The sequence below is a fragment of the Pelmatolapia mariae genome, linkage group LG1 (genome assembly GCF_036321145.2).
Source record: "Pelmatolapia mariae isolate MD_Pm_ZW linkage group LG1, Pm_UMD_F_2, whole genome shotgun sequence".
Taxonomy (NCBI): domain Eukaryota; kingdom Metazoa; phylum Chordata; class Actinopteri; order Cichliformes; family Cichlidae; genus Pelmatolapia; species Pelmatolapia mariae.
The window spans coordinates 28841406-28868266 of record NC_086227.1 but is presented as its reverse complement, the minus strand read 5'-3'; the positions used below and the strand labels follow the sequence as shown (position 1 = coordinate 28868266).

The window sequence follows — 26861 nt, the reverse complement described above, 5'->3', positions numbered from 1 at the left end:
GGTTGTTTTCAGACTGGCTTTGGCTTTTTCACAACCTAATATTGATTTGCCAAATAACAGTTATAGTGCCTTTGTAATTTTTTGTCAACTTGCACGACAGACTATTTGAACACAAACACAAAGGTCTTTCTGCATTTCTGTCTCTCCACACTTCTGCTTTTATGTCTGCTATTATCTCACTATTCTCTGCGCTCCTTCCCTTGGCTCTGCATCCTTTCTGATGCCAGTGCACGTTTAGCAGGTTGATATAGCTGTCAGTGTTCCCCTCTACTGGTGAGACTGAGAGGAGCTCGACAGGGAAATAGAGGAGGGAGATTAAATCAGGCAAAGTGATCAATACGAGCATGTCGAGTGAGCCACCAAACACTGGGACTGTCAGACTAACAGCACCTGATGGTCTCATCAGATAAAGTACTCCACTGCAGAGATGCTGCTTAAACGTTTACTCTTTGTACATATTAGAGTTCAAGTGCTATACTTCTGTGTCTCCTTATTTTATCCTTCCTTTTATTCTGCCATATTGGCAGATTATCAGCAATGGCAACACAATAAACTCAAGACTTTTTATTGTGCTTAAGGAAAGACGACGCTTGATTGATGAACCTTTGTTGTTAATTTCTTTAAGGATGTATAAATATCTAAAATTATTATTTAGGAGATGTGAAGACTTAAATTCATAATTAATAATAATAGAACAAATTCTCCTTTTTTTATTGGTTTGATCCATAATCATTGGATTTAAACATGGGATGAGAGCCAAGTTAATGTCAATTGTTCAAACTAGTTTACAGCTAATGGTGGTGTCACATTATAGTGACCTGATGGACTGGACTGCATTTCCACAATATAATAAATTCAGCTGAGTCTTGGCAATGCATTAGCAATATCTGGTGTAATGAATTGGGGCAAAACCTGCTGTAATTTTTATTTTTAGCCAAAACTACTAAAAAGAAATTTTTCTTTGACTTGAGTTCTATTATTGGCTAGGTGCCCGAGGAGCTTTGAAAATAGCGATGACAGCTAATCCTGGGAAGAGAAGTGTGAGTGTGAATTTAGAAGTTAAGTGAGATCATCTCAACACTTATTTATATTGCAGTGCTATGCTAGAAATGTGACCCCGGTGGAACAAACACATTTAAACCCATACAGAGACAGAGAACAAAAACTGTTGCACTGTGTTCATTTAATTTAGCATTTATTGTCTTGTTTGTTTCTTTGCTTAATGTTTATCATCCTGAGCCATTTTCATGCACATGTGCTGCTGCCCTGAGGTCTACATAGGTGCATGTGACAATACAAATGTCTGATGCAGGTGGTTTAATTTAGCATTTGAAAAATACTATATTTATTTTACTAAATTTGCCAGTTCATACAAGAAGACTGTAGTTCATTTCTGTAGTTTTTTTTATCATTATGTCAAGTAACAGCTACTGCAACAATGCGGAATCCTGGTTAGAATTAATTCTTTTAAAGAAGCATTGCATAAAATTTGCCACCAAAGACTGGAAAGCAAGTCAAAGGCACATTTACATTACTATGCAGAAGTCTTGAGCCACTCATTCTTTTATATTTTTATTCAGAAGAGCCAGATCTTCTTGCAATTTTTTTAATGGTAGTTTTCATGTTTTTCCAGCTCTTTAAACATTTTTCTTTGGACTTCAACTGCTTTTTTTACTCATTTTTATTTCAGTCCTCGTACCTGGCCTTTTCCAATAAATATTTGGAACACCTGACACAAGGGATGAGCCATTGTTGTGTCTACATATAACAGACAACTTGCAAATTGCATCTTTTGGCACTTTGTCACAACAGCCTGTCATAAAACAAATAACTTGTTCCTATTTCTTTAGTTAATTCTTTTTAAATGCTAATACAACAGAGTTTCATAGACATATAAATATAATTTTCACAACAAAAAGGTGATTTACAAAGAGTTATTAGCCAAAAACTTGATATATCTTAGCATGGTGTACAGTATATCATTAAAACAATTGGAGGAAACTCTACAAGTGTAAGACAAAAGCACAGTTCGTTAGTACCAAACCAGAAACTGCTACAGAGTGTGCTAAAGCATACTGTGAAAAGGCACTGCTAGAATTACATAATTTGATTTTAACAAAAAAGAAGACAAGGGATAAAAGCCTTATTCTGAAGTAATGATTATGTGCATCCCACCAATGACAAATTTAGTCCCAGCTAATAAAAATGGTGAACCAGATAGGAAGCATACAAACAGACAGAGCTTGACAGCAGGCAAGCCTGGAAAAGAAGGAGTACCAGCTAAGCATAAAATACATGCTGAGTTTTCCCGATGCTGTCAGATTGCAGGTAATTAATTTTACATTTGAAAGTTTCCCCATTACCAATGCCTATGCGCCATTCATCACAACACATCAGCAATGAGAAGGTAAGCCCCAAAACACCTGAAAAGCACTGACTCCTTTTTTTTCTTTGACTTTTGCAATCTAAAAGTAAATATAGCGACTGCATTTTTAGTACCGCTTTTACCTTCTTACATAAACAACATCGCCAGACAAGCAAATTATTTATACTAATCGTTCACTTATTTACACAGCACCAGTAGAGGAAAAAGGATTCAAGTTTGAATGACTACTGTCTAAATGGTGATCAAATTACAGCCAGTGTACACAAAAGCAAACCTGAAAATTTACAAATTTACAGACTAAAAGAAATATTGTGTGTGTGTTCTTATTAGGATAAGGATTCATAATATTTTATACCAGTACAGGTGTTAATTTTCTTACAGTGAATCAGAGATCAGAGGCCATCTTTTAGTGTTGTGGAGCAATGCAAAGCTAATGTAATGTGTAGTGAAGCACAGGGTTCTCAAGTAACATAAAGTATTACATGTTTTTAAAAGTAACAAATAATATGCAATACTTTACAGACTTTTAGTAATGACTGTGCAACTCTAATAGAAGCCAGGGACACAACCTCTGCATCAAAGCTGTGATATCATTCATTGTTACAAAGTGAAGCCAACCAACAAAGAAAAACCTAAAAGAGGCACAAAGCAACTACAAAGCCGGAGACTGTAGTTTTTTTTTAGAACTGCCAGTAGCAGCTGTTTCTTAATTTAACTTTACATTCAAAAGTCTTAACTAGTGTCGTTTATATTAAATTATATTAAATTATTATTGCTAGGAACCAGGGCTTTACATTTCATTTCATATTTTCACTCACTACACATACAGTCATACTGAGAATGCCAACATACTACTTTTATATGGTTATAGGTTCATTTTATGCCATACTTCCCAGAGCTGCATAATTACAGCTCAAAAAAGCCTTTAAGCTTGATGCTAAAAGACATCACATTGATGTTATGCGTAGGCTACAAGAAAGATTTTAGATTACGCTGAACCTGCAGCAGCTAGAGGCTTAAGTTTACCGTGAGTAGGGCAAAACACAACGAACAAGGGCAACTGGTGTTCAGCTTCCCCCCTGAGTCCCGTGGGAGCGCTGAGGAAAGACTCATTTGTATGTTACAAGGGGACTGGAAGGTCAGTATGTGTGCGTGTGTGTCTCTCTGTGTGTATGCCTGCATTTGATGTATTCTGTATTCCGTGTGTATATCGCATACTGTATATGTGCACTGATAAGGGTGCATGCACCCAATCACAGCAAGCTTTAATCAGTATAGTGTCATGACTGCAGATCGTTATGGATGTCAGTTCAGAATTGAGTAAATCTCAAACCATTTTGCTGCTTATTTAAGATGCAGGAAACAAAACCTGACAGGTTTTGACTTCATGGACAAGAAAGACTAATGAGACTGTGCATGGTGCTTTCAAAACAACACTTTCACATATCCCCCAATAACAGAGCTAAATGACCATGCACCTTAGGATGCAGCTGAGCAAAACACTCTAATAAATTGGCTTTTAAGGATCAATATTATTACACTTTACATCAGAAACTGAAATCTCCATGTGTTTCTTTAGATCTTAACATGTGCCGTGTCACTACTGCTTTAGTACAGAGTAAAAAAAATACACAATACAATACTAATTCTCACTGACCAAAAGAAAAGTAAATTCATAATAAAAGATGTCAATTGTGTCTTAATTATTATGAGATAGATTAAAATAAGCACACTACTGTAGCTGGTTCAGCAGGCAACCCATATGCCAAAGGTTAGTAGGAGCACACCTTATCTTTGATTTACTGTAAGCTTTCCTTACTATTCCCTCTTAAAAAAAAGGTTAAAATATATTTAAAAAAATGTTTTTTAAAAAGCCAGGTGTCAACATTTAAGAGATTTCTTTAGATGACTTGAGCCCCACACATTGATTAGTGTGTATGTATGTATAGAAATATACTCTTAGACTGGACAAAGCCACTATAATATCAACACTTGGATAGAGAAGCCCTGTCAAGATGTGTCGAACTTAGCATTTTGGTTATTATGATGTTTTGAACCCAAAACTGGTGAGAAAGGGGGTAGATCTGACTGAGATCTTTTTTAAATCTAATGGGGACCATGACTTAAAAAATGAACATCATGCTGTAGTCAGTGCAACTAAAAACTAACAAATTAGACCATAAACTAATCAGGAAAGCATTTAAGATCAAAATTTAAGTAAACTACCATTTCCCTAGCGACCACTTTTGCTATAGTAAATGAGTAAAACTCTTCAGCCAGCAAAATTTTCTGAGTATCAGTGTGTTTCATGGACAGTTATTAGCCAACCTTTGTTTTTAATGAACACAGATCACATATAATTATTTTGTTTTGGGGAGTAAGACATCGGTTTGTTAGATAAATTATTAAATACAGATGTAAACACACAGAAATCTGCAACAAAACTTTCAAATTGGTCTCGACTTTTGCTCAGACACTTCAACTCTTTTCCCTTGTGCCATGTGCAATGTGAACATGGTTATATGTGGTATATATGGCATGGCTTTCTACTAGAAACTGGTCATTTTGTGCATCAAAATTACCAATTTGTATTGACAAAAATATTGCATCTTATGGTAAATGAGCAGGCCAATTATTGTATGAAAACCAGTTTCAATAAAACAATGTACACATAGTGATTTAGTGTTAAATTAACTGCTTTGCAGGAAGAACAGTAATGGCAGGGTGGCAAACTACAGAATCTATCATCTATACAGTTATCGTTTCAAAATCTAAAAATTTTGGTTTATATTTCGGACCATCCCTGGCAGTAAAGGTTCATCATATTTATTTTTCCTCAAAAGTTATGGATAATTGTGAACTCCTACACTATACAGGCCTACAGCTGTCCCATTGGCAGAGGAATTAAGAAGTCTGGGAGATAACGAGAAGGACGGTCACTCCCTGGTCGCCGTCTCAGACAACTTCCCGTTCTCTCTAATTAAATCAGGCCAAATTGGCTCGACCGGGTGAAAGCCTTCAGAGAATGCATTATTCCAAAAAGTAAGACTTCAATATTTAATCTTTGCTTTCTAACAAAGTTAAAGCAGGTTGAGTAAAAATAGTGTGCTCTCAACAAAAATACTAACTAGCAGCACAGATGATCTCACACCTCCAAATTCAGGTTAACGAACATCTTTCTTTTTTGACATTTTCATGAAATCAAGATTGCTCTGAGATGTTTTAACAAGAAAGCTTTAAAAGTCCTACTATTCAAAACAGTAACAGTTTAGTTCATGCCCACATTTTAAAAAAGTCTAATCTCAGAACCAATTTGATGACAAAATCACTCCAGAGTTGGTTGTGATTGTATAAAGAGGGAAGTGTTTATTTTCCTTCATCAACCACTTTCTAAGACTTGCAAATGGGCCAGTAGTTATTTCCAAAATAGAACATTTGGAACCCTGGCCTAAAGCTGTTGGGTGGTAAAGGGTAGGAGTCCTTGTTTTTTTCCTCCCCCCCACCCTTGCTCACTACAGATTTAGATGAACCATCTGGTGTTGGTACCTAACCCTGGACTCCTTGCACATTTGGACCAGCCGTATCAGCAACATATGCTTCTGTCTCCGTGTCTGGCAACCATGCGCCCATCACAACGATGGGAGGTGACATCATGCCACTGCTCAGGTGTGCACTTGTAATTGCAGTCCAGGAGCAGGGGCTGGATTGGTCTGGCAACTTGAATTTTAATATAATTTTACACTGCACTTTTTATCTAGATCCCTTGAGCTCAGACAATAATAAGATCAGCTAGTTCCCCTTATCCCTTAGCACAATGTCAGCATCATACCCCATACCATGACCAGCTTTTCATACCTTTTTATGTGCACATCAGACCCTGGAGGCTGGGAGTGATATAAGTTCAGGAGCAGAGCAGGCTGAACAGCTGCTGCAATTTTTTTATTTTAGTTGAAGGTTAAATTTTATTCTATATAATGTTTGCACTGTACGCAGAGTTCTAATCATCACGATAGGCTTTATCAAGCAGTTGGCTTACAAAAAGCTGGTCTACTTTCTGTCTGGCTGATTATAGGGATAGTCCATTTGGCTCAAAATGTGTTTTTCAAGTTTAAAATAAGAGACTTTTTAAGGAAATACAGTAAAGCTGGAAAAAAATTTTAAAAAAATATGTCATTTTGTTAAGAAGTCATCATCATCATATTGTCATCCTCAGTCTTATGTTCAGTTTAAACCAAAAACGGAGCCTTTGATTAATACCATACCTGCAGATCTTCTTCTCTGTCGTTCTTTGTTACGCCCAATAATCTTTTTCCGATAAAGTCGCACACTAGCAGCAGCCAACACAAATACAAGCTGAAATGCACCAAAAGAACCCTTCAACATAAAAAAAAGTGAGCAAACAAACAAAAGCAGCTTGATGACTATGGGGAGAGTGGGCGGCCATGAAAGTGCTGAACACAAGCCCACGCCACCTTGGTCCTCCCAGCATTTTTCCTAGACAGGAAGATGGATGGGCCCAACTCTAATAATAACTACACTCCACTTACCATGGCGCCAAAACTGCTAACACTGCAACTGCCCCCTGATGCTAGCTAGAACAACCACCTCCCACAATGTCGCCCACTTCTCTCCTGATAGGAACATTCTGTTAGGCAACAGTACAGAAAGCTGGTGGTGGAAATCTCCAACCTGTCCACCTTTCTTCAACATCACCACCGAATGACAATCCTGGATGTTCCTGCAGGATTGTGAAGGGGCTTCTGTACTGGTGGTACAGCAATGCAAAAAAAGGGAGCTTTTTTGGCATTTAGTCTAGTTACAGTCGAGATTGGTATTCAGTATGGGAAGGTGTACTTTGTGTGAAATTCGGCAGAAAAAGATGAGACGGTGAATGTGAAAAGAAGCAAGAAGCTAAGGGAATAAGAGAAGAAGCAAGAATACAGAGAAACAATGGAAATATGCAAAAAGGTGGTGAAAGAGAGAGAAAGAAGAGCCTATCTAAATGTGCAGAAGCATCAATGAAGGAGCACTATTGTTCCTAATGAGGTGTGACAGCCCAGTATAAACTGGAATATGAAGTGAACCATGATTACAGAGGGTTAGATAACAACCACTACGCAATGCAGTGAGAAAGCTTTTCAGGCCTGGCCTTGTTTCCTTTCTGTTCTCAGTCTATATATCCTCTACGTACTCTCCTTCTGTTCATGCATGCATATACATATGTATGTGTGTGTGTGTGTGTGTGTGTGTGTGTGTATGTGTGTACGGGTTCGTACTATCCTGGTGGGGACCAAAATCTGACTTTTACTATCCTGGTGGGGACTTTCTGCACCGTGGGGACCAAAATCCAGGTCCCCTCGGGGTTGAAAGCAATTTTCACACTCAAAATGCGGTTTTACTGTCAGGGTTACAATTAGGTTATGGTTAGGTTTAGGGTAAGGGTTAGGGTTAGGCATTTATTTTTAATGGTTAGGGTTAGGGTAAGGGGCTAGGGAAAGCATTATGTCAATGGGATGTCCCCACGAGGATAGCAAACCAGACATGTGTGTGTGTGTGTGTGTGTGTGTGTGTGTGTGTGTGTGTGTGTGTGTGTGTGTGTGTGTGTGTGTGTGTGTGTGTGTGCGTGTGTGTGTGTGTGTGTGTGTGTAAGGAAGAGAGAGGAAAAGTAAATAAATGAGCGGCGATCTGTGAGTGACTACTTTCCCACTGTGTGAAGTGAGGGCAGCACACTATACGAGAGAGATAGCAGTAAGGTCAGCTCCACCTTCACAATGCTAAAGGCTATGATATGCGAACATGCCTGACAGTAGGTGCTTCATCACACAGTGGCAGCTTGACACAGGAGCCTTTTCTCTTGATTAATCCCCTCTGCTTGCATCCTGCTATGAAACACGCTGCATCTTTATAGTATTGGCAAACCATAATAACACAAACTGCTTTTCATTTTGCAATTAATCTGTAAATCTGTGAGAGGAGGAAAAAGGAAAAACAGCTTGTGCCTTGTCTTCCACTCCCAACATATAAATGTGTGATTTATTTTTCATGCAGATTTTCATTTCAGGATCTCATCAGCAAAAGTGATTAGTTCAATAACTTTAAAATATGCTGCAAGCTGGTACATTAAATTTACTGTAAACCGTGTCTTTAAAGAGAAAACATATCTGTTTTGAATTTGCATATTTTTCATTTACACCCACTTTCTTTCTGGAATGAGTACATGAGAAAAGTTTAGCTGACAGCGACACATTCCCAAACTGCCACTGAAAATAACTTCAGCCCCTCATCCAATGAACCATCACCTTGTTGATGAAACACCTCTACCATGCTTGTGACATTCTCACTTTCATGGGCGTGCACTCTCGTTTTGCCAAACATCGCTACAGAGCATGCCTAAACATTTCCCATGCACGGTTTTCTTCATGACGCTCTTTCACTCTCAGAAAGCCAATGAGCCATCTAATGCAGACTGAAAGTGGCGGGGTCTGCGGGGGTGTGGTGTCGGTGGCAATCGACTTTCCCAGGTAAAGTCAGCGGAGCAGCCAACAGATTTCTCTCCGACATACATTTTCATTTTGATGACTGTGGATTGCCATCGCACTGCCGCTGTCTTGCCTCCTCTCAACTTCACTTCATCATTCCTCACGCCCATAAGAAAGGTTCATTTCCCCTGCCCCATTTCCCTAAAGGTGAGTTTACCCATCAGTCACTCTGGTAGATGCACTCCAGTGTTTCCCATTTGCATTCTGAAGGCGAAGACAGATACGGGCAGGATGGTGCGTACACACTGTTACGACCCAACAAAGTCAACTCACTGGGAGGTGATGTGAAAGCGCTGATTTAAGAAAGCTGCCCACTGCCGCAGGAGAACATAGTAAAACATGATGATGGGGCATGGGGCGTGATGTTTGTGAATGTCATTTAAGGAGGGCTAATGGCTGCTGTCTCTTTGAAAGGTAGATCGATACGGTAATGAGGAGACGGAGGCACAGGCGTAATCACCGAAAGCCCAGCGGTGCTGAAACCCACAGAATAAAATAGATTCGGGTCTTGGAGGGCGTCAGGCTGAGTGACGCGTTCATTTGGACACACCTGCAACATCTTGCATTTTCTAATGGCCTTAATGTCAGTAGGCACTTTGTGTTTTAAATATTTTACGATTTTCACGTCCAGTGCTTGCTTATGACTACTTCAGAGGGCTTTTGTTAAATCTCAAAATATCATAGTTTAGAAAAAAACTGTGATCTGACAGGAGACCTATAAACAGCAAAGGTTTTTTTAAATTTCTACACATTAGCCACAAAGGAGGAGATATTGGAACATCCTAACAAACCCGACAAACCAAAGGCCAGAGACAAGGACCGGTAACAGTGATTAATTTGAAAGATTAGTACATCGTTTAAGGTTTAGAGAAGATGCAAAGTACACGTTACTGAAGCTCATGCCTGGTGGATTTAAATGGAATTTCATTAAAGCTAAAAGAAAGAATGATGACTTTTACAACTCCCACTGGCAGCGTTTTTACAGGCAGACGTTTTACACTAATGGCTTGAATATGAAATAGTGACCCCATCACGCTAAGCGCGTTTTGAGTAAATTGAGCCCACTGGTAAAATAACCTTTAGAACGCTGTCTGCTAAATCTGTTGTTCTAGCCTCTTACAGCAGGGCTTCTTAAAGTTTTTCAGCATCTGGACCAGAAGGAGAAATTTAGTCTCATGCCCTCAAACCCAAGCTCATTTGGAGAGATTGCTGTTCTCATTTTTGTGATTACAACGGCAGGGACGTGACCCAGTTACCGGATAACTCTTGGTTTAAGAAATACCTTCCAGGTATATGTCACAGGTTGAGCTACAATAGGAAATGCTGCATTCATAATTCATCTCTGTACACTAAAGTGTTTCCTAACAACACCAAATCCAGACACTGAGCTGGTGGTGTCACAGCACATTCACAACAAACACTGAAACATCTATCCATTATGTATAGGGAAGGAAATGCATGGTACCAGTGACCCTGATCTGGAATAGGACACACAAGGACTGTACTGGTTGTAATACTGGCGCAGTGTGAGTGTCAGCACGGTGCGTCTGTGAAATCCATCTGTTTCTGGCCATGAGAGGCTAACTGAAGCGAACCAATGGAGTGAGACCTGATTTGGTGTCAAACGGAGTACTTGGATGAGGCAGCATGTATGGATATGTTGTGTGTGTTTGTGTATGTGTGCATGTTTTGGATCCTGTAGTACAGCTTATGGTGTTTATGTGCATCCTAGTGAGATCTCACACTAAGAGCCAGGTTTGAGTCACAGTTGCTGGACAGAATGCAAAGACTGGACAGTGGGCAGATTTTGCATGGTGAAAAAAAAGGTTGTTAATGTTGTGACTAATTTCAAAGACAGCTGTGATCTGACCTCATATCCATATGTCAAACCTAAAATTTGCACAATCATGTGAAAGGATAAAATAACAAGGACTGTGATCAGCAGTTCATAAGTATCACACAATTACTGAGACAGAAATATTGTTTCGCTCACAGTAACTGAGATATGTTTAACATTTTACACTCTAGTACTTTATAATAAAGTAGTACTAGTACTACTACTACTACAAAGTGCTACCTCTAGTACTTTGTCTTGGAGCAACTGTAGCCACATGATTTCCTTAAAGTATTCTGATTCTAACTAAACTTGAGTCCCATTTTCGTAAAGTTTACCTGAGAATCATGGAAAAGTCCAGGATTCCCAGTCATAGGGAAAAGTATGAATAAAAGAAAAAAAACAAAAGATAATAATGACTAGTTACTGTATAATATGGATACAAAGCACAAATCATTATGGAACAGCTTTTGATCATTTTCAGGATTTAAATTACTTAAACATCAAAGACTAAGGAAAACTTGGAAGCGTGGAGGCGTACAACCTTTAACTGCCAACTTTTGATCAACTGTGGACTCAATAAAGTAATTAAACGTGACAGCATGTATAGTTAGACAGTAAAAGAAATTAAGTGTGTGATACTATCGGCTTCTGGCTCATGCACTGTAAAATGTCACTTACAATAAAGGCTCCTATTGTCAGCAGGCAGGCGAGGAGGGCAGATATTTAGCCTGAAATGATGAATTGATCTCAGTTAACTTATGGACGCAGGACAACCCAGAGGTTGTCACTTAATGATAAATGGACGTAATACTGAGCAACGGGGACAGCAAGTCAAGGACTTGGGGCGGGAGACTTAACACATGATGGATGATAATCTTGCATACCATGTGGCATTTATGCAAGTGTGATGGGGCGTGTGCATGTGTGTGTGTGTTGGTGTGTAAGTCTACAAACAGTGGCTGCTGTTTTATGTAAACTTAACCGCAGACAGTTCCACAATGCCTGTGTTAATGGTCTTAACACTGGAAGGTTGCATGCCTCTAAATATAAAATGTAGACACGTGTATACATGTACAGTACACATGAAATAAAAATATATAACAGCATAAGTGCATATAAATATAGGACTGCAAAATGTGCTAATACATACCTACGTTCTGTACCTAAACAGTATAGAAGAACTGGGACTGAGGTATGAGGTATGCAGTGCTGTGAAAAAGTATACCACATGATTCAGTAGCTTTTAGAACCACATTTAGCAGCAATAACGTGAAGTAATGGTTTTCTGTATGACTCTTCTTTAGAACATTGCTTCAGTTCATACAGGTTTGTGGACATTAGTTTGTGCTCAGATCCCTTAAGGTCCCACCACAGCAGTCTAGACCTCAAATAAGTGGAGGTCTGGACTTTCAGTGGGCCATTGCAATGCCTTGATTTTGTTCTGTTTCAGCCATTATCATTGCATGACCCAATTTAGGCCAGGCTTTAGCTGTCAGACAGATGGCCTCACATTTGACTCAAGAATACTTTGGTAAACAGAGGAGTTCATGGCTGACTCAGTGACTGCAAGGTGCCCAGGTCCTGCGGCTGCAAAGAAAGCCCAAATCATCTCCCCAGTACCACTGTGCTTGAGGTATGACGTATTTGTGTTGATATGCTGTGTTTAATTTTCACCAAAACTGATTCATGTTTATGCATTATGGCCAAATATTTTCACTTTGGTCATGTCTGTCCAAAGGACGTTGTTCCAGAAGTCTTGTGGTTTGTTCAGATGCATCTTTACAGACCCGAGATGTGGTGCCATGTTCTTTTTAGAGAGAAGAGGCTTCCTCCTAGGAACCCATCCAAACAAGCTACACTTGTTCAGTCTTTTTTCTTAATTTACTATCATGCTTCTTAAAGTTTACTGGCGATTTTTTTTATTTGCATTGGATTAACACACACCTGCTGCTCTCAACTAGCAAACTGCCCAAACATCTGCTTTCACAGAGGTGGACACAATTGCTGATAATCAGTTAATCAAGCACATTTGATTAGCAGTACCTCGTTGATACTTACCCTCTTAATTCCAATAGAAGTAATAATGTTTTATGCAGTTTTTTATAGGACAGCACAGAGTTCAGAGAAACAAATCTTACATATATACATATAAAACACAAGTTTCACTCACCCTTCCCTGTTTTCATCTTCATCTGCATTGGAGAGCAGCTGTGAGCCAGCCAGGGAGAGGTCCAGAGCTGCAAGGGGCAGATCTCTGTAGCCAAAACTCACCAGCTGGACTGGAGGAGCCAAGCACTGGTTCTCATCCTCCACCGGCTGGGAGATGATCTCCAAATCTGACAGACCTGCCTGCTCCACTTCGCTAGTTACATGCCAGAAACAACAAACAGACAAATGACATGCACACAGACAAGCACGCAGTGGAGAAAAACAGAAAAATACAAGTATTATTTGAGAAATGATCACATTTTTCAGATACCTTTATCAAACTCATAATTTTATCATTGATGGCAAAGAAAAATTTACAGAGAAAATAGGCAAGGTTTGTTGAAGACACGTATGTATCAAAAAAGTGGTGCAATTAAAATAATAATAATTATTATTATTATTATTATGCTGCCCAGCAGCTTCACAAGGAAAACATTCTTATTTACTGTAATGGCATTAGGGAATAAGCATAGGGTTGGGGAGGTTTAACACCCACTCAGCACCAAAGAACGACTACAGTATGTACTCCACTGTTAAGGAGCAGCAGAGATACAGGTGCCCCTTGCTCCAAAAGATCACTGAAAGTTTGAGTGGCTGTCCTCAAACTGGCTTACTATATAATCTAAACAGCTGAACACCATTTAAGTAATGAGCAGCTGGGCACTTTTGTACTTGTATTTGCTTTGTTTCGTTTTTTATAGTGGTACATGACTGAAACCATACAACTGCAAATGCTTGTCCCAACTTTCAATCGCTCCCAGGTTTACTTTGCACTTTAGTTTATTTTTAAATTTCAATAAGCACAACTGTTTTGAACAGTTCTCCTTCTATCAGTAAAACTGTATCACCCGGATTACAGACATGTATAAATATTTTTATCACAAAATTGCTGAACAGACAACAATAACAGACAATTGGTGTGACAAATGAATAAACAATTACTATAAATGAAACTCCCCCCAAAAATAATCTTGAACATTTTCTAAGATATCTAAGTGCCACAGATTTTATCAGTCAGCAATAAGGGCTTTGAACAGTTTGACATTCCTTGCAGCCTCCACAGGGTTCATTTCAGCACCCGCATCAACCTGGAGTCTTAATATCTGAACACATCTTGGGTGTTCGGTTTAAGGCCAGCAGCATGTAGCCCAGCGTGCCCACAAGCCCCAGTTGTGTAAAAGCTGGGCCATCTCAGCAGAGCGTGTAGGTGAAAACAAACGCTGAGTGCAGCTGCAGACTGACTGTGTGTGCCCTGTGGTGTGTATTTTTAGACCAGAGCAGATGCTGGTGTATCATGTCTGCTGTGACGTCACTGCCTCTCTCTTTGTCAGCTGAGTGGATCCCCACTCTCCTTCAAACGTCAAAGGAAGTCAGAAAAAAAGGTGAAAGGCAAGGGGGAAATAGAGGAGTGGTGTGAGTGTAAAGAAACCAGGGGTTATTTAAAAAAAAAAAAAAAAAAAAAGCTCAATTACGGCTAGAACCAGACAGGCGCAAGAAAAAGTGACAAATGAGGAGAGAAGACTAAAAAGGCTCAGGAGGAGGACTAAAAGTGAGAAGCAGATGCAACAAAAAAGTAAAAGTGATAAAAAGGAAGAGAGGTAGAGAGAAAGGGGTCAGGAAGGAGACACGGGGAAGGAACCCTGACAACAGAAAGGGCAAAGTGAAAAAGGAAATGGTAATGTAGAGCTGATAAGTTGATGAGGAAAAGAAACAATGTGGTAAAAGTAAAGGCCCCTGTGCTCTATTTCACCAAGGAAGAGAAATGAGGACAGAGCAGGAACAAACTGAGGGAAAATGACATCCATCTTTTTAGGCTCTCAAGCTGGTAGCGACATGAGAAATTTGGCCACTAAGCACAGGACCGACACTGAATTCTCAAAATTTTGCTGCAAAAGCATGTGATACTAACAAACATAAACCATCGTATGTCATGGTCACACAATATTTCCGCCTACTCTCTATTTACATCACGGCTGAGGCACTCAAAAAAATTAATTGTTGATAATGGTTGTGTGGCAAAAGAATACAAAGGGTATTCCCAGCAGCCATTTGTTATATAGGATACACTCTTTCCTGTTACAGTCATATTCAAACTGCTGTGACAGACAGCACAGAGTGACCTAAAACGAAAATGAGGAGAGACATGCAATCTGACAAACAGGTAATACCCTTTGGAAAGGACGACCAGGTAAACAGGAGATGGATAGGACAGACAGATATGCATGCAGACAAATGGAGCCCCCCCCCCCCCCCCCCCCCCCCCCCCCAACACACACACACTATAACCACACACAGCACCCCCTTACTGTAATGTACAATGATAATGTCGATGCTAAAAGAACTTTGATGCAATCAGGAGTGACCTGGGCAGTTAGAGGACGTGTGTGTGTGCGTGTCAGGGTAGCAGCCAGTTGTGGGAATCAAGATGAAGTCAACAAACCCACCAAGGCTGATCTGATCTGCACTCTGACTCACGGTGACCTTAACAATGGGAAGTATGTTACTAGTCAAAAACAAACTCCCTTTGGAAAGTGAATAATAGCAAATATAAAGCATGTCATTTTCTCTACTGTCAATCAAAGCACCAACACTGCCTGATTAAAATAGAAAATAAGTACTTTAAGTTGTGATAGGTGACATGTTTTAAAAATTACTGGATAAATAAAATCATAATAACCTTAAGAATGGCCACAATAATCTTCAAGTGGTCTGTGAGGGAACTTGACCTCTGCTCGTCCTCTGGACTCGGATTTCATACTTTAGAGACTCACAGTTCCTTTTAAAACACTTTACAAAGTTGTACAAGAGACTTAAAAAGTCCACAAAGTAGATAATAAGTGGTGTTGTAAAGTGGTTAAGCAGAGAACAGTGCATGAACACAAATCTTTATTTTATTCTTTTATTTATTGGTGGGAGGGGTTTAAAACAGAGAGGGGAGAGCTGCAGGAGGATGGTTTTATATTTTTAAATTGTGTTTTTTTCTACCTAGATTTTTTTATTACTGCAGCATATTGACAGCACTGTTAATAGTTAATCAGGCAAGTTATGACATCATTGACCTCTGTTTTTGTCAATTGCAAATTTCAAAATAAGAAGTTCAAGATTTGCGGCGTGAACTGGGTCAATTTAGTTAACAACTTAAATCAAATGTCCTGCTCCTTTTTTTAACATAAGCTGTGGCTTTTGTTAAGTGTATTTTTAGTCAGATAATACATGAAAGTTTTTCAGAAGAAAACTTGAAACTTTCTTGCATCTTTCTAAGCCTGGGTTCTCAGTGGCAGTCTCTGGTAACATGTTGTGTGGCCTGCAAGCACGGCAAGGAAAGACTCCACCACTGTGTATTTAATCCATTCAACAGTCATGTCATATTATAACAGCACAGAATGAAACCAACGGATCATGTCTCTTCAGTATTAACACTTCTGTTCACGCCATCATTGCAGACTCAACAGTGCCAACATACACAAATACAGCTGGAGTCAGAAGAAAAACAGCCACCCAACTAAAGGCTGAAAAACCACAATGTAGCACAACAATTACACCTGCCAACATAAACCACCATTGTATAAAATGGAACATTACAAACACTAACTAAAAGTGACTGATGCATTTTTTTTCTGCCTCTCTGTGTTATGTGACTCAGTGGCTCCGTAGTGTAGTGGTTTACATATTTGACAAACAAGTGAAAGGTCTTTGGTTTGATTCCAGGAGGATCCACAAATCACTTTAGGGTTCGATCAGAGAAAGAAATCTGGCATAAAACATTTGCCAAATCTAACATGAGGCTGTGGCTGCTGTGGCGACTGTGCTAAACTGCCATTCAGCACCCAGAACTTAGAAAACCATGCTCTAAATCAACTTTTCAATCAGTTTCCTGTATTTGAAGTTCTACTTCATGTGTAGGGGGGGAAGAAGGAACTGCAAGAAATGAACTTGATAAGTCTGCAAAAGAACAAATCTGTCCACTTGTTTCCCCGTGGATAAGCATACATGGGTAGTTGGTAATAAATCTCTGGCTGTCGAGTTAGTAGCTTATCAGCATTCTTTAGGGCCTTCCGCATATCTGCATAAGACCAACACCATCATTAATCAATGCTAGCATAATACACCAAAGCTAATTATTAGAGAACTACTTTAATTTAGTTTTAAACAATAGCTCTTTGCTATAAGGTTTGGTGAAGACATATACATTTCCTACATACTGAAAGGTATGCAGATGTAATGCCCAAACCCACTTTCTGATTTATAAAAAATAATATTAAATAGGGTTATATTTGTATCACCAGTACAAATCCAACTGGATTACAGTGCTACACCAAGCTGTTATCAATTTGTTGCTTCTTAAATTATGTAACTGTAACATGAAAAAGCAACAAACTGGAGTGTTTTTTGACACATAAAGGTAACAAGAGAGTAACGAGAACGTTTGGAAACTCAACCACTCACACAGAAGTTGAATGAGTTACATTTCTCGTCAAGAGGTGTATTCTACAAGGATTATTTATGGGGGATGTGATCAGTGACCCCAAAACGCTTTGTCTGTGTAAACTGAGGTTTTGGGAAAGACAGAAATAGACACCAGTCACTCGGAATAGATCATGATGTGTTTTTTCCACAAGGCCTGAATATAAATTACTTAAGGAATAAGTGAATCTTTGAATGTCCTTTTTTTCATTTAATCAAACCAAATTAGAGGAGAGAACAAAGAACAAAAACTTTTGCCAAATTCTTTTGATGTAGGCAGGAAGTCAGTAAACCACAACCAGATGAATTTTCCAAGCAGCTGTTCAAGCAGAAGTAGTTTGTTTGACTGATGAGAAGTTACAACCAGGAGCTAATAGCCACCAGAATAATGCACAGACATGTTTTTATGTTGATACTGATATAAATAATGGTGAAGCCTTCTTTAATAAAAAAATAAAATAAATAAAGACCAGAGTTTCTGGGAGTTTCTGAGAACAGTGTCTTTGGTTTTTCATTATTAAAAGGCTTCACTTTCTAGAAGTGTTATTGCCGTCTAGTCTCAAAGCAGCTGTCCTCATCCCAATTTGAAGGGATGATTTCCCTTGGCAAGAGGGCCTTGCATTACTTTGACGATATTTATTCTTTATAGTTATGAATATATGGACTAGAGGTTATTCTGTTATTTTGTTGACTCATGTTCAATAATGCAATATGTTTTATATGAGTGAAATATATGGATATTACATCATTAAAAATGAATAACAGACAACAGCTCTTTCTACCCTGTTCATAACATGGCATGACTTTGCTAAAGAAAAGGTACAGTACATACGTGTAGGGACATAAAATAATGAACAACTTAAAGGAATAACTGTGAAGCAGCAGATGCGTTAAGATCTGAACATTCATTAAGTTTCGAAAATGGAGAGTAGTTTTTTATGTAAACAAGTTTTCCAAAAGTTGAAAAAAAGCACAAATATCTATAATCATCCATAATCCATATCCATAATTGTAAACCTGGGAGAAGTTAGCAGATGTTTGCCTGAAGACCAGAGATTACACGTTGGGTTTTGGGTGTTTCCTTTTTTTTTTATAGGAGAACATTTGTAATGCAACATCATCGTTACTGCTCTGTGACCAGTGTTGCACTAAACCCCAATGAGATGCATTGTGGAGGGGGGGGGGGGGGGGGGGGGGGGGGGGTGTATCTTCCATTATAGCACATGAGATGGAGTATACTGTTGTACTGTAAAAATGTATCTATATGCCTCAGTGACAAAATCCTGCAGGCATATTTTACTTTGAGCCTGGATATGTTCGATATGATACCGTAGTGTGTAGGTCTGATAGTTATTTACTCCACTCTTCTCCTGCAAACAACATCTCATCCATACCACCTCTCATCCACAGTACAGCAGCAGGTTTGGCTGTTTTCCCAAACAATCAGGACCATACACATAACTACTCATGACAGACACAAGCTGTCCAGAGCCTAGCGGCCCATGTGTCTGGTGCTCTGCCTGGCTGGCAGTCAAGATATCAGGAAAAGGTGCTGACCCAGGCTATGGATTTCCACAATGTTCAGCAATTTTCATATCTAAGGGAAAGGGCTTTATCGTGAATTTTAAGATTTTTTTGAGAAATCTTTTCATCTTAGTTTTTCCTGCTTCACTCTGTGAAACTTAAAACCTTCCTGTGCATGTCATCTATTATAGTGTATGCCCATTTTATTATATTTATCTGGACTGCAAGAGTGAAAAAGTGGACCAATTAAGTTTACATCATAGACTTTAACAGCTTTAATAATTACACATATTACATAAAGAATTTATTTATCTCCTTGCGTAAAATGTCGCTTTGCTGCAGCTTTATTATAATTGTTTAATATTAAAGATGGTAATGTCTTCAGTGTATTAACATGAAATCCAATGAACCCGAAAACCTAAAAGGCAAATATACCTCTGTTTCTATCCAAGTGCAAAAAATAAAAACATTTCTGCTGTCTTTAATACAAATACTGACCTTTCCAGATAACCATGACGCTCTTATCTAACAGAAAGGGGCAATTGCAAAATTCTGAAATTATTTCATGGAAAGACTAACAAGACTGCAAACTGTAGAAGAGTACCCACAGGAAAGGAGTGATATTCAGGGGAGCAGGTCTCCCTGAGGGTGGCAGATAAAATTAAATAGTGGATTGTGGTGTTGTGGGCCAGGTATGAAAGGTCATTGTGTGACAAAAGCTGCTCAAGGGATTTCACTGAGCAAAACATAAGGTCATGTTAAGTAACTGTGGGCCGGCGGCACCGAAGAGTGTTGTTCCTCAAACATGTGAAAGCGTCTCACTCATGAGCCTCAGTTTGCTCATTAGCAAACGTTAGCATATTATTACACCAAACTAAGATGCCATGTTAGCATTGTGAGCATATAATAACATACAGAAGTCAGCATTTAGCTCAAAGCATAAACTGAAGCGCTAATGCAGCTGTAGATAAATTGCTCTTGTTGAAATATCTTTGTCCCGTTCCTCAAGAGCTTCCCTTCCATAAAAGTTTTGAAAAATAAACAGATAAATAGACTCAATTCGATTTATAGAAGATGGGACACCTCTGGGCTTGAGGGACTTTGGGGTTTCTCTGCAAAAAAAAAGCTTTAAAATGTATGGAAGCCTACACTTAGAATCAATTTGACTTTAAACTCACTTCATAATTGCATTTACTTTTTTGCAACTTCAATAAATCATAAAGTCCAACTACAAACTCTGAATTATAAGAAATACAATCTAAAAACCACCGCTACATTAGCAGTGATAAAGTGTTGTGGTGTTATTGGATTCGACATGTGCACAGGTAGTATGTAGTACGGAGAAAAATGTTGCCATAAAAATGGGAATTTGTGAAATATATGTCCAACATTGCTGTGCTTTACTGTGTTGATATACAGTGTAAACATACGCATCTATCAGTAAAATGAAACATAAAAACTGTAAGCCATCATTTCAGCGCAAACATTACATCAAGCACAGGTGCTACGCTGCCTATCACCTCCCCTCCAAAGGCCCAGTGGCAGCTTTGCAAATACACAGTCTGGGGGTGTAGAGAAAATATATAAACATCCAGGTGCATTTTATACAGAACCACACTCCACTCAGATTATGGCCTCGGTGGACTACAAGATCAACACACACATGTTAGACTGGGTTGTTTGAGGCCAACGCCTGAGGATCTAAAATACTCCCAAACTTGGCCAGAACACTGAAGAAAAAGCAGATGTTCACTGCTCTCACCAGCTGCTGTGGAGAACTTTGGAGAAGCTGGGCATCATTGTGTATTAGTGTTACAGACTCATCATCTCACATGAGTCTGGAACAACCAGCTGTAGAGTATTTCACAAGTTATATCCTGTAGTAAGACACAATATTTGAATTATATATATGTCTACATAAAATATATTCCATACTAAATACAACATAATATATGCTTTTGCTTCCAAGACAGCAAAAGTCTAATGATGATTTTTAATGTTGACTCACAGACAAAGTAATACACATAAGGAAAAAGAAAGACAGAATTTATGATTCTGGCATCCATCAAGCCTTTCCAAAACAACAATGCCAACAGCCACCAGTCTTTTCAAAGCAGCAACTTTGCTAACAAATCTTGGTGTTTAACAAAACGTCGAGCTTGTAGTACCTGTCACTTCTGCAGAATTTACAAACTGCCTTGGGTAATTTCCTAGAAAACCCGATTCAACTTCCAGAAAAACTTGCATAATTTCATGCCAGTGGATATTAATGAAGTCTGCCAGGCACATTAGCTCATTAATAATATTGCAGATTAACCTATGATGAATTGGAAGACTGCACAATGGACTGTTCTGGCCCTGCTGTGACCAGTCTCTTATCTGACCTTTACAGATACAAGCAGCAGAAGACACGGGAGACACAGAGACCCTTGTGGGGCAGGACTAAGACAGCAGATGTCTCCCTCATAATGGAGAGGTCCATGGACCTTTTTACACTGTGTCAGTATCCAATAATAGATTATTTTAATTTCTACAGACACTTGAAGGAAAATTGGTCTTGAAAGCTTTAAAGGCTGGAAACACGGAGTTCTGTAGACCTGTAAAGCTGATTTTAACAGTGGTTTCTTCTGCACTGCCAAACATAAGAGAAATCATAGGAGTGCATTTGAGGTGTCGCCTGTACATGAAGTATAGCTAAAACAGAAGAAACAGTTATGTCTTTTTATTGTGTTGTATTTAAATTGCAAGGGGTGAACCATATTTACAGGAACAATTAATGCACCATGTGAATGGAGATTCCGTGACCCAGATTTGTTATTGTGCATAGGTGCATATAACATCAGTATAGTAGAATGAAGGGATTATAAGGTCAAAGACAGCGTTTCTTCCAATAGCCCAGAAAGATATGATGAGCATATAAACTCCCACCCTCCAAACTAAAAAAGAAAAACGGTACAGCCTCTCCAACCTCCCACTAGCACTGCATTAACATCAGTGTAAACAGCAATGGGGTGAGAAAGATGAATGGTCCCGTCGAGCTTCAAGGAACCCTCAAAGTTCCAAAAGGGAAAATCTAAACTAAAATGTAGTTTACTGTATAAATTATTTCCACAAAGTGAGACTCTGTGAACATGAGCACATCTTTCTCTAAAGCTTCAGTCAAGCTACACACCTCGAGCATTGTTAGGTAAGAAAATATGGAACTGCAGCAAAAATAAAGCTGTGGTGGAAAGTAAGTAACTAGATTACACTTTTAGCTTCAATTCAAGGGGCTTAAGAAAGAAATACAGCAAGTCTTTAGAAATTATGGAACTTTTAGTATATTTATGTACATATTTTTTAGACAAACTAACATAATTTTAATATTTAGGATTGTTTCTACACTCGGATTAATAGAACGTTAATGACTGCCTGAGGAAAGAACACATGGACACCACCAGATCTCCTCCATTAGGATGACGCAGCCACCTTCAGTTGCTGCTTGTTTGTGGGTCTTTCTGCTCTCTGCTTTGTATTTAATAACGAAAAAGCTATTTTCTTGGATTGAGATCAGGTGACTGACTTTGCCATTAAAGAATAGCCCATTTCTTTGCCTTAAGAACCCCTTGAGTTGCTTTTGCAGTATCCTTTGGGTCATTATATAGCTGCACTGCAAAGTGGCATCCCATCAGTCCAATCGAGCCTAATTTGGCTGAATCTGAGCAGAGAGTATAGCCTATACACTTCAGAATTCATCCTGTTCCTTCTATCCTAAGTCATAACATCAGTAAACAATAGTGACCCTGATCCACTGGCAGCCATACAAGCCTATGCTATAACATTGCCTCCACCATATGTGACAGATGATGTGGTATGCTCTGGATCATGAGCTGTCTCTCTCCTTCTCCGTGCTTTTCTCGGTGTATGTTTTTGGTTTTATCGGGTTTAGTTTTTTATATATGAATTTGTGTATTTTATAATTATTATGACTTGCTTTAAATTTCGCTTTAACTTAAACCAAATTGTTATGAAGCTGAAAATATGTGCTAATGTAGAATCAGCCTTGCAAATTTGCCTGAAACATAAATGTAAATAAATCCGGTGACATCTCATCTTAAAAAACCAAGATGAGGTGGTGAATAGTGCACAAGTGGCTGGATGTTAATAAAAATATTACATTTTTTTCATTCTGCCTATAATATACTGCGTAATCATTAGTTTCGAGTGCAAATGTGGGCCACAGTCATCTGTTTTAGGATGCGTTTCACCTTAAACACAACATGAGACAGCACTGCTACTGAGAGCTGCTGAGCTGTGCTTCATATGGGACCATCAGCAGAACCGGTTCTCTCATAAAAGCGCAAATGTAGCAAAGCTTTAGAGCTATTCATCTAGGTCAAGAGAATAAATGCAGTTGGTTACAATGAAACAAATTACAGAGTCATACTACCAGCAGAATCATGAAGTGACACAGAATAATAATTTTCAGCGTTCTCCCATATCTCTTACTTTGCCTTCACACATTCAAAACATACACACAGGCTACAGCATGTTCCCTCAGTGGTGCATCAGCTGTTCTTAGTACACAGGTTGGAGAGGGAAGATTAAAAGGGGAAAGCTTGGAGAAAACTGGGGGTGGAGATGTATGCTGAAAGAATTGTGGTCATTTGTAATGGTCACGGGGCACAATAAAGAATATAGCGGATGTTGCTCCACAGAAGATATTAACATAGTGACCTGCGTTTACGGTTGTAGAACAGACGCTCTATAGTCAGCATTGTGCAGGTGTGTTTGCATGAATCTGCATTTCAGCATGTGTCTGTGCATTCAGAGTGAGGAGGGTCAGAGATACCTCAACGGGCGCAGTGTCTGAGTGAATAAAGATCATTATTGTAGAAATGGAGATGGAAAACCGGGAAATGGCAAAAGAGGAGAGATATAGAAAAGAGAGAAAAGATGAGAAAATCTAAAAAAAAAAAAAAAAAAAGATGGGCACACTGGGAAAATAAGAAGAAAAAGGAAGAGTGATAAAAAAAAAAAGTCTTATGTCCAGCTGACACAGTGTAGCGCTTATGTGATTATTTTCTGTCATTTAATGACACTTTGATTGAGTTTTTTTCTAAGACAGGAAATGAGTAGGAGTTCAGTTTTTTGGTATACCAGTTTGCAAATTTAACAGATAATGAGGAAAAAAGAAAAAATCAATCAGTGGTCAAAATTGTGTGTACGCTGTACTTACTCAGAATTAGCCATGATCCTAGGTGATGGAGGAGATAGAGATGTGGTGGAGGTTGTCAAAAGGTTTCCACTCACTTCTGTCTGTTTTAGTGCTGCAGGTCAGCTTCCCACCTGAGAGATGCTGCTTTCATGCTGAACCCTGAGAAGAATACATTTATTACAGTACAGTACATAAAGTATACAAGTATCCTTTTTAACAACTTATGGATATAAGTGTAAATGTAGGTAAAATCAGCCACACCTCAAATTTCAAAATTGTGCACGCACACTGTTAAACACTCTAATAATGCCAGTTTTAACACTGTCACAATTTTAGTGCACTAATTTATTTACAGTTTACTTACTCTAAATTGTCGTCTTTCTTTAACGCCTTGGAAAAATTTAAAATTTGGCAGCTTGCTTCCAACACATAACTCGTGGCCAACACATTTTATTATAGTGATCTAACATTTGATAGTGTATCAAACTGGCTTTCCAAATTAAGCTTCTTCACAACATAGTGATAAATATCTGTTGTGCAAGCCCTGCAAGTTTTCAAAAGTGGCAATCAGATTATAATATTTACAAATATTAATAATCTGAAGTCTACATTTTGTGCGGTTATTTGAAAAAAGACTAGTAGAATCTCAAAATAATACACAGTAAAACTTGTGTAAAAGTAAACTTTTGCTCAGTCATAAAGCTTTTATCTTCTCTTCTCTCTCAAATATTTAGCACTCCAACAGAGTTGGAAGCATGTCAGACTTCCCACGCTCCATCAGAGTAATAATAGCACCTGATATAAACCTGCACTGATTCACTTGCTGTCATGAGAGAAACTAAATGACAGTTGTGTGTGCAACTACTAACAGATCCACTCTGCACTTACATGAATTATGTGGCACGAAGGACCTACCTGTGTGAGATTTACATTGTTGACGGGTAATTGTGCCTCCCGCTGCCCCCTTGCTGATAGAAATGTCTCTCTCGGCGGTGATCAACGTAAGTGAAGCAGCAGCAGGCTCACACGGTGTGTAGGCTGCAGCTATCCTTAGCACTTTTGCATTGGACGAGCACCACCACCGCCGCCGTTGCTGCTGCTGCTTCCGCTGCTCGGATTTCAGTGCAAAACCAAAGAGGGGCTGAAGCTCAAATGCAAGAAGCATCGTCACTCGGCAAGATCATATTAGCTGTAATTGTTATCAGAGCGGTGAAATAACGGCCCTTTAAGTGCAGCCTCCTCCTCGCTGAGATTGATGAGGCTTGATCCAGATCCAGATCCAGGTTCCGCTCCCCAGCCGAGGGTTTCCCCGGCGAGCGCAGCGGGGAACCCTGCGAGGGGAGCTGTCCAGGTGCTGAAGCGAGCCCCGATGAAGCCTCGGGTCTCTAACGACCCCCTTCCACAGCTGCAGCCGGGCAACGCGAAGCGAATTTCATCCAAAGGCCACCAAAACATTGACGTTTTTGTTCCGTAGACTGACAGTAGCCAGCGAATCGTGTGACATTTGCATCGCTCCGGTCACGACATAGCAGTCTAAAAATGTTGGCCGTGGGGTGGATGTGTGTGTGCGCGCGCGTGCGTGTGTATGTATGTATGTGTGAGAGAAAAATAAAGCCTGAGAGTAATTTTTCTCAATTCCCGAATGAGGCCAATTTGAGAGCGGATTATCGCCACAGATGATTTTATTAGCTTTACGCCTGGTTGGTCGTCTCTCTCCGTGTCATGAGCGTTTTTTATGGTTTCCCAAAATAAAGATACTATGGGAATATAAATTGCCTTTACAGCAATTGGCTTAACCGTTTGTCATTCATCGGGATTAGCCAGTCGATGGTTAAAGCGCACATCAATCAGACTGAAGCGTCTCTTCCTTTATTTAAACACGCCTGGACGTGGGCTGCTGGAGATGTTATAGGCTGAGGCGCAATTTCAGGGTGTGCGCAAAAAACGAAAACCGGTGATCTAAATTAACTGTAGTTAGCCTGTAGTTACAACCGAAGACGGATGCTTAGCACCTAGTGGGCTCAGAGGCTGTCTTTCAAAGATGCACACTGCGTTCAACAATAGTGGGTTTAAAAAAACAAGATAACAGATATCTATTTATATTGTTTTTGGGTGTAATTTATTGAGATGAGCAAAAGAGATATGATTTGGCACATTTAGAAAAGTTCTTCAACACCAAAACAAGTTTGTTCATTAAGCCATTTAGATTCAGTTTAATTTCTTCTCCAAAAACGATTAAAGATGGGGGAAATGAACAAAGAGAGAAACACACATCAACTAAGCTGTAAATAAAGTCTTTCAAAAAGTAAAAAATAATGTACATTTCTTGAAAACATCCACTTTTTGCTACAATCATTGCAGTTTTTACAGAAAACGTAAGCCATTTTTCAACATACAACTACCTGACAAACACAGTATAACTTGGAAATTGCACCTTTATCTCAGTTTTTTTTTTTCAAAGCAACCAGAGAATGTATTAAAAGACAGGGCCATCTGAGGAAAAAGCCAAGATGTGTATAACATTACAGCGTCCTAAAGTATTGTACAATTCTGACAGCTTTTCACATTTCTTCAATTATTTCCAACCATCAACACCTGCTTTATAAAGTCAGAAAGTGCAGGAGAGCCAATACTAAAAGTAAGTAGGTGTCACTTACACACCCAACAGGGCAGCTATTTGGTCCCATTCTCTAGGAGCTAAGTTAG

The 26861-nt window shown here is 39.1% G+C and overlaps 1 protein-coding gene across 1 annotated transcript in view; it reads right to left on the bottom strand.

Annotated features, from left to right (window-relative positions):
- Positions 1–25871, bottom strand: part of LOC134630572 (transmembrane protein 266-like) — a 50709-nt gene extending 24838 nt beyond the window's left edge. Inside the window, exons 1-3 of the mRNA XM_063477973.1 lie at positions 25071–25871; positions 24177–24314; positions 12933–13124 (exon numbers count right to left, since the gene is read on the bottom strand). Coding sequence (XP_063334043.1) covers positions 12933–13124; positions 24177–24190 — 206 coding nt within the window. The 5' untranslated portion in view covers positions 24191–24314; positions 25071–25871. The remainder of the gene's footprint in view (positions 1–12932; positions 13125–24176; positions 24315–25070) is intronic.
- Between the last annotated feature and the right edge of the window lie 990 nt (positions 25872–26861).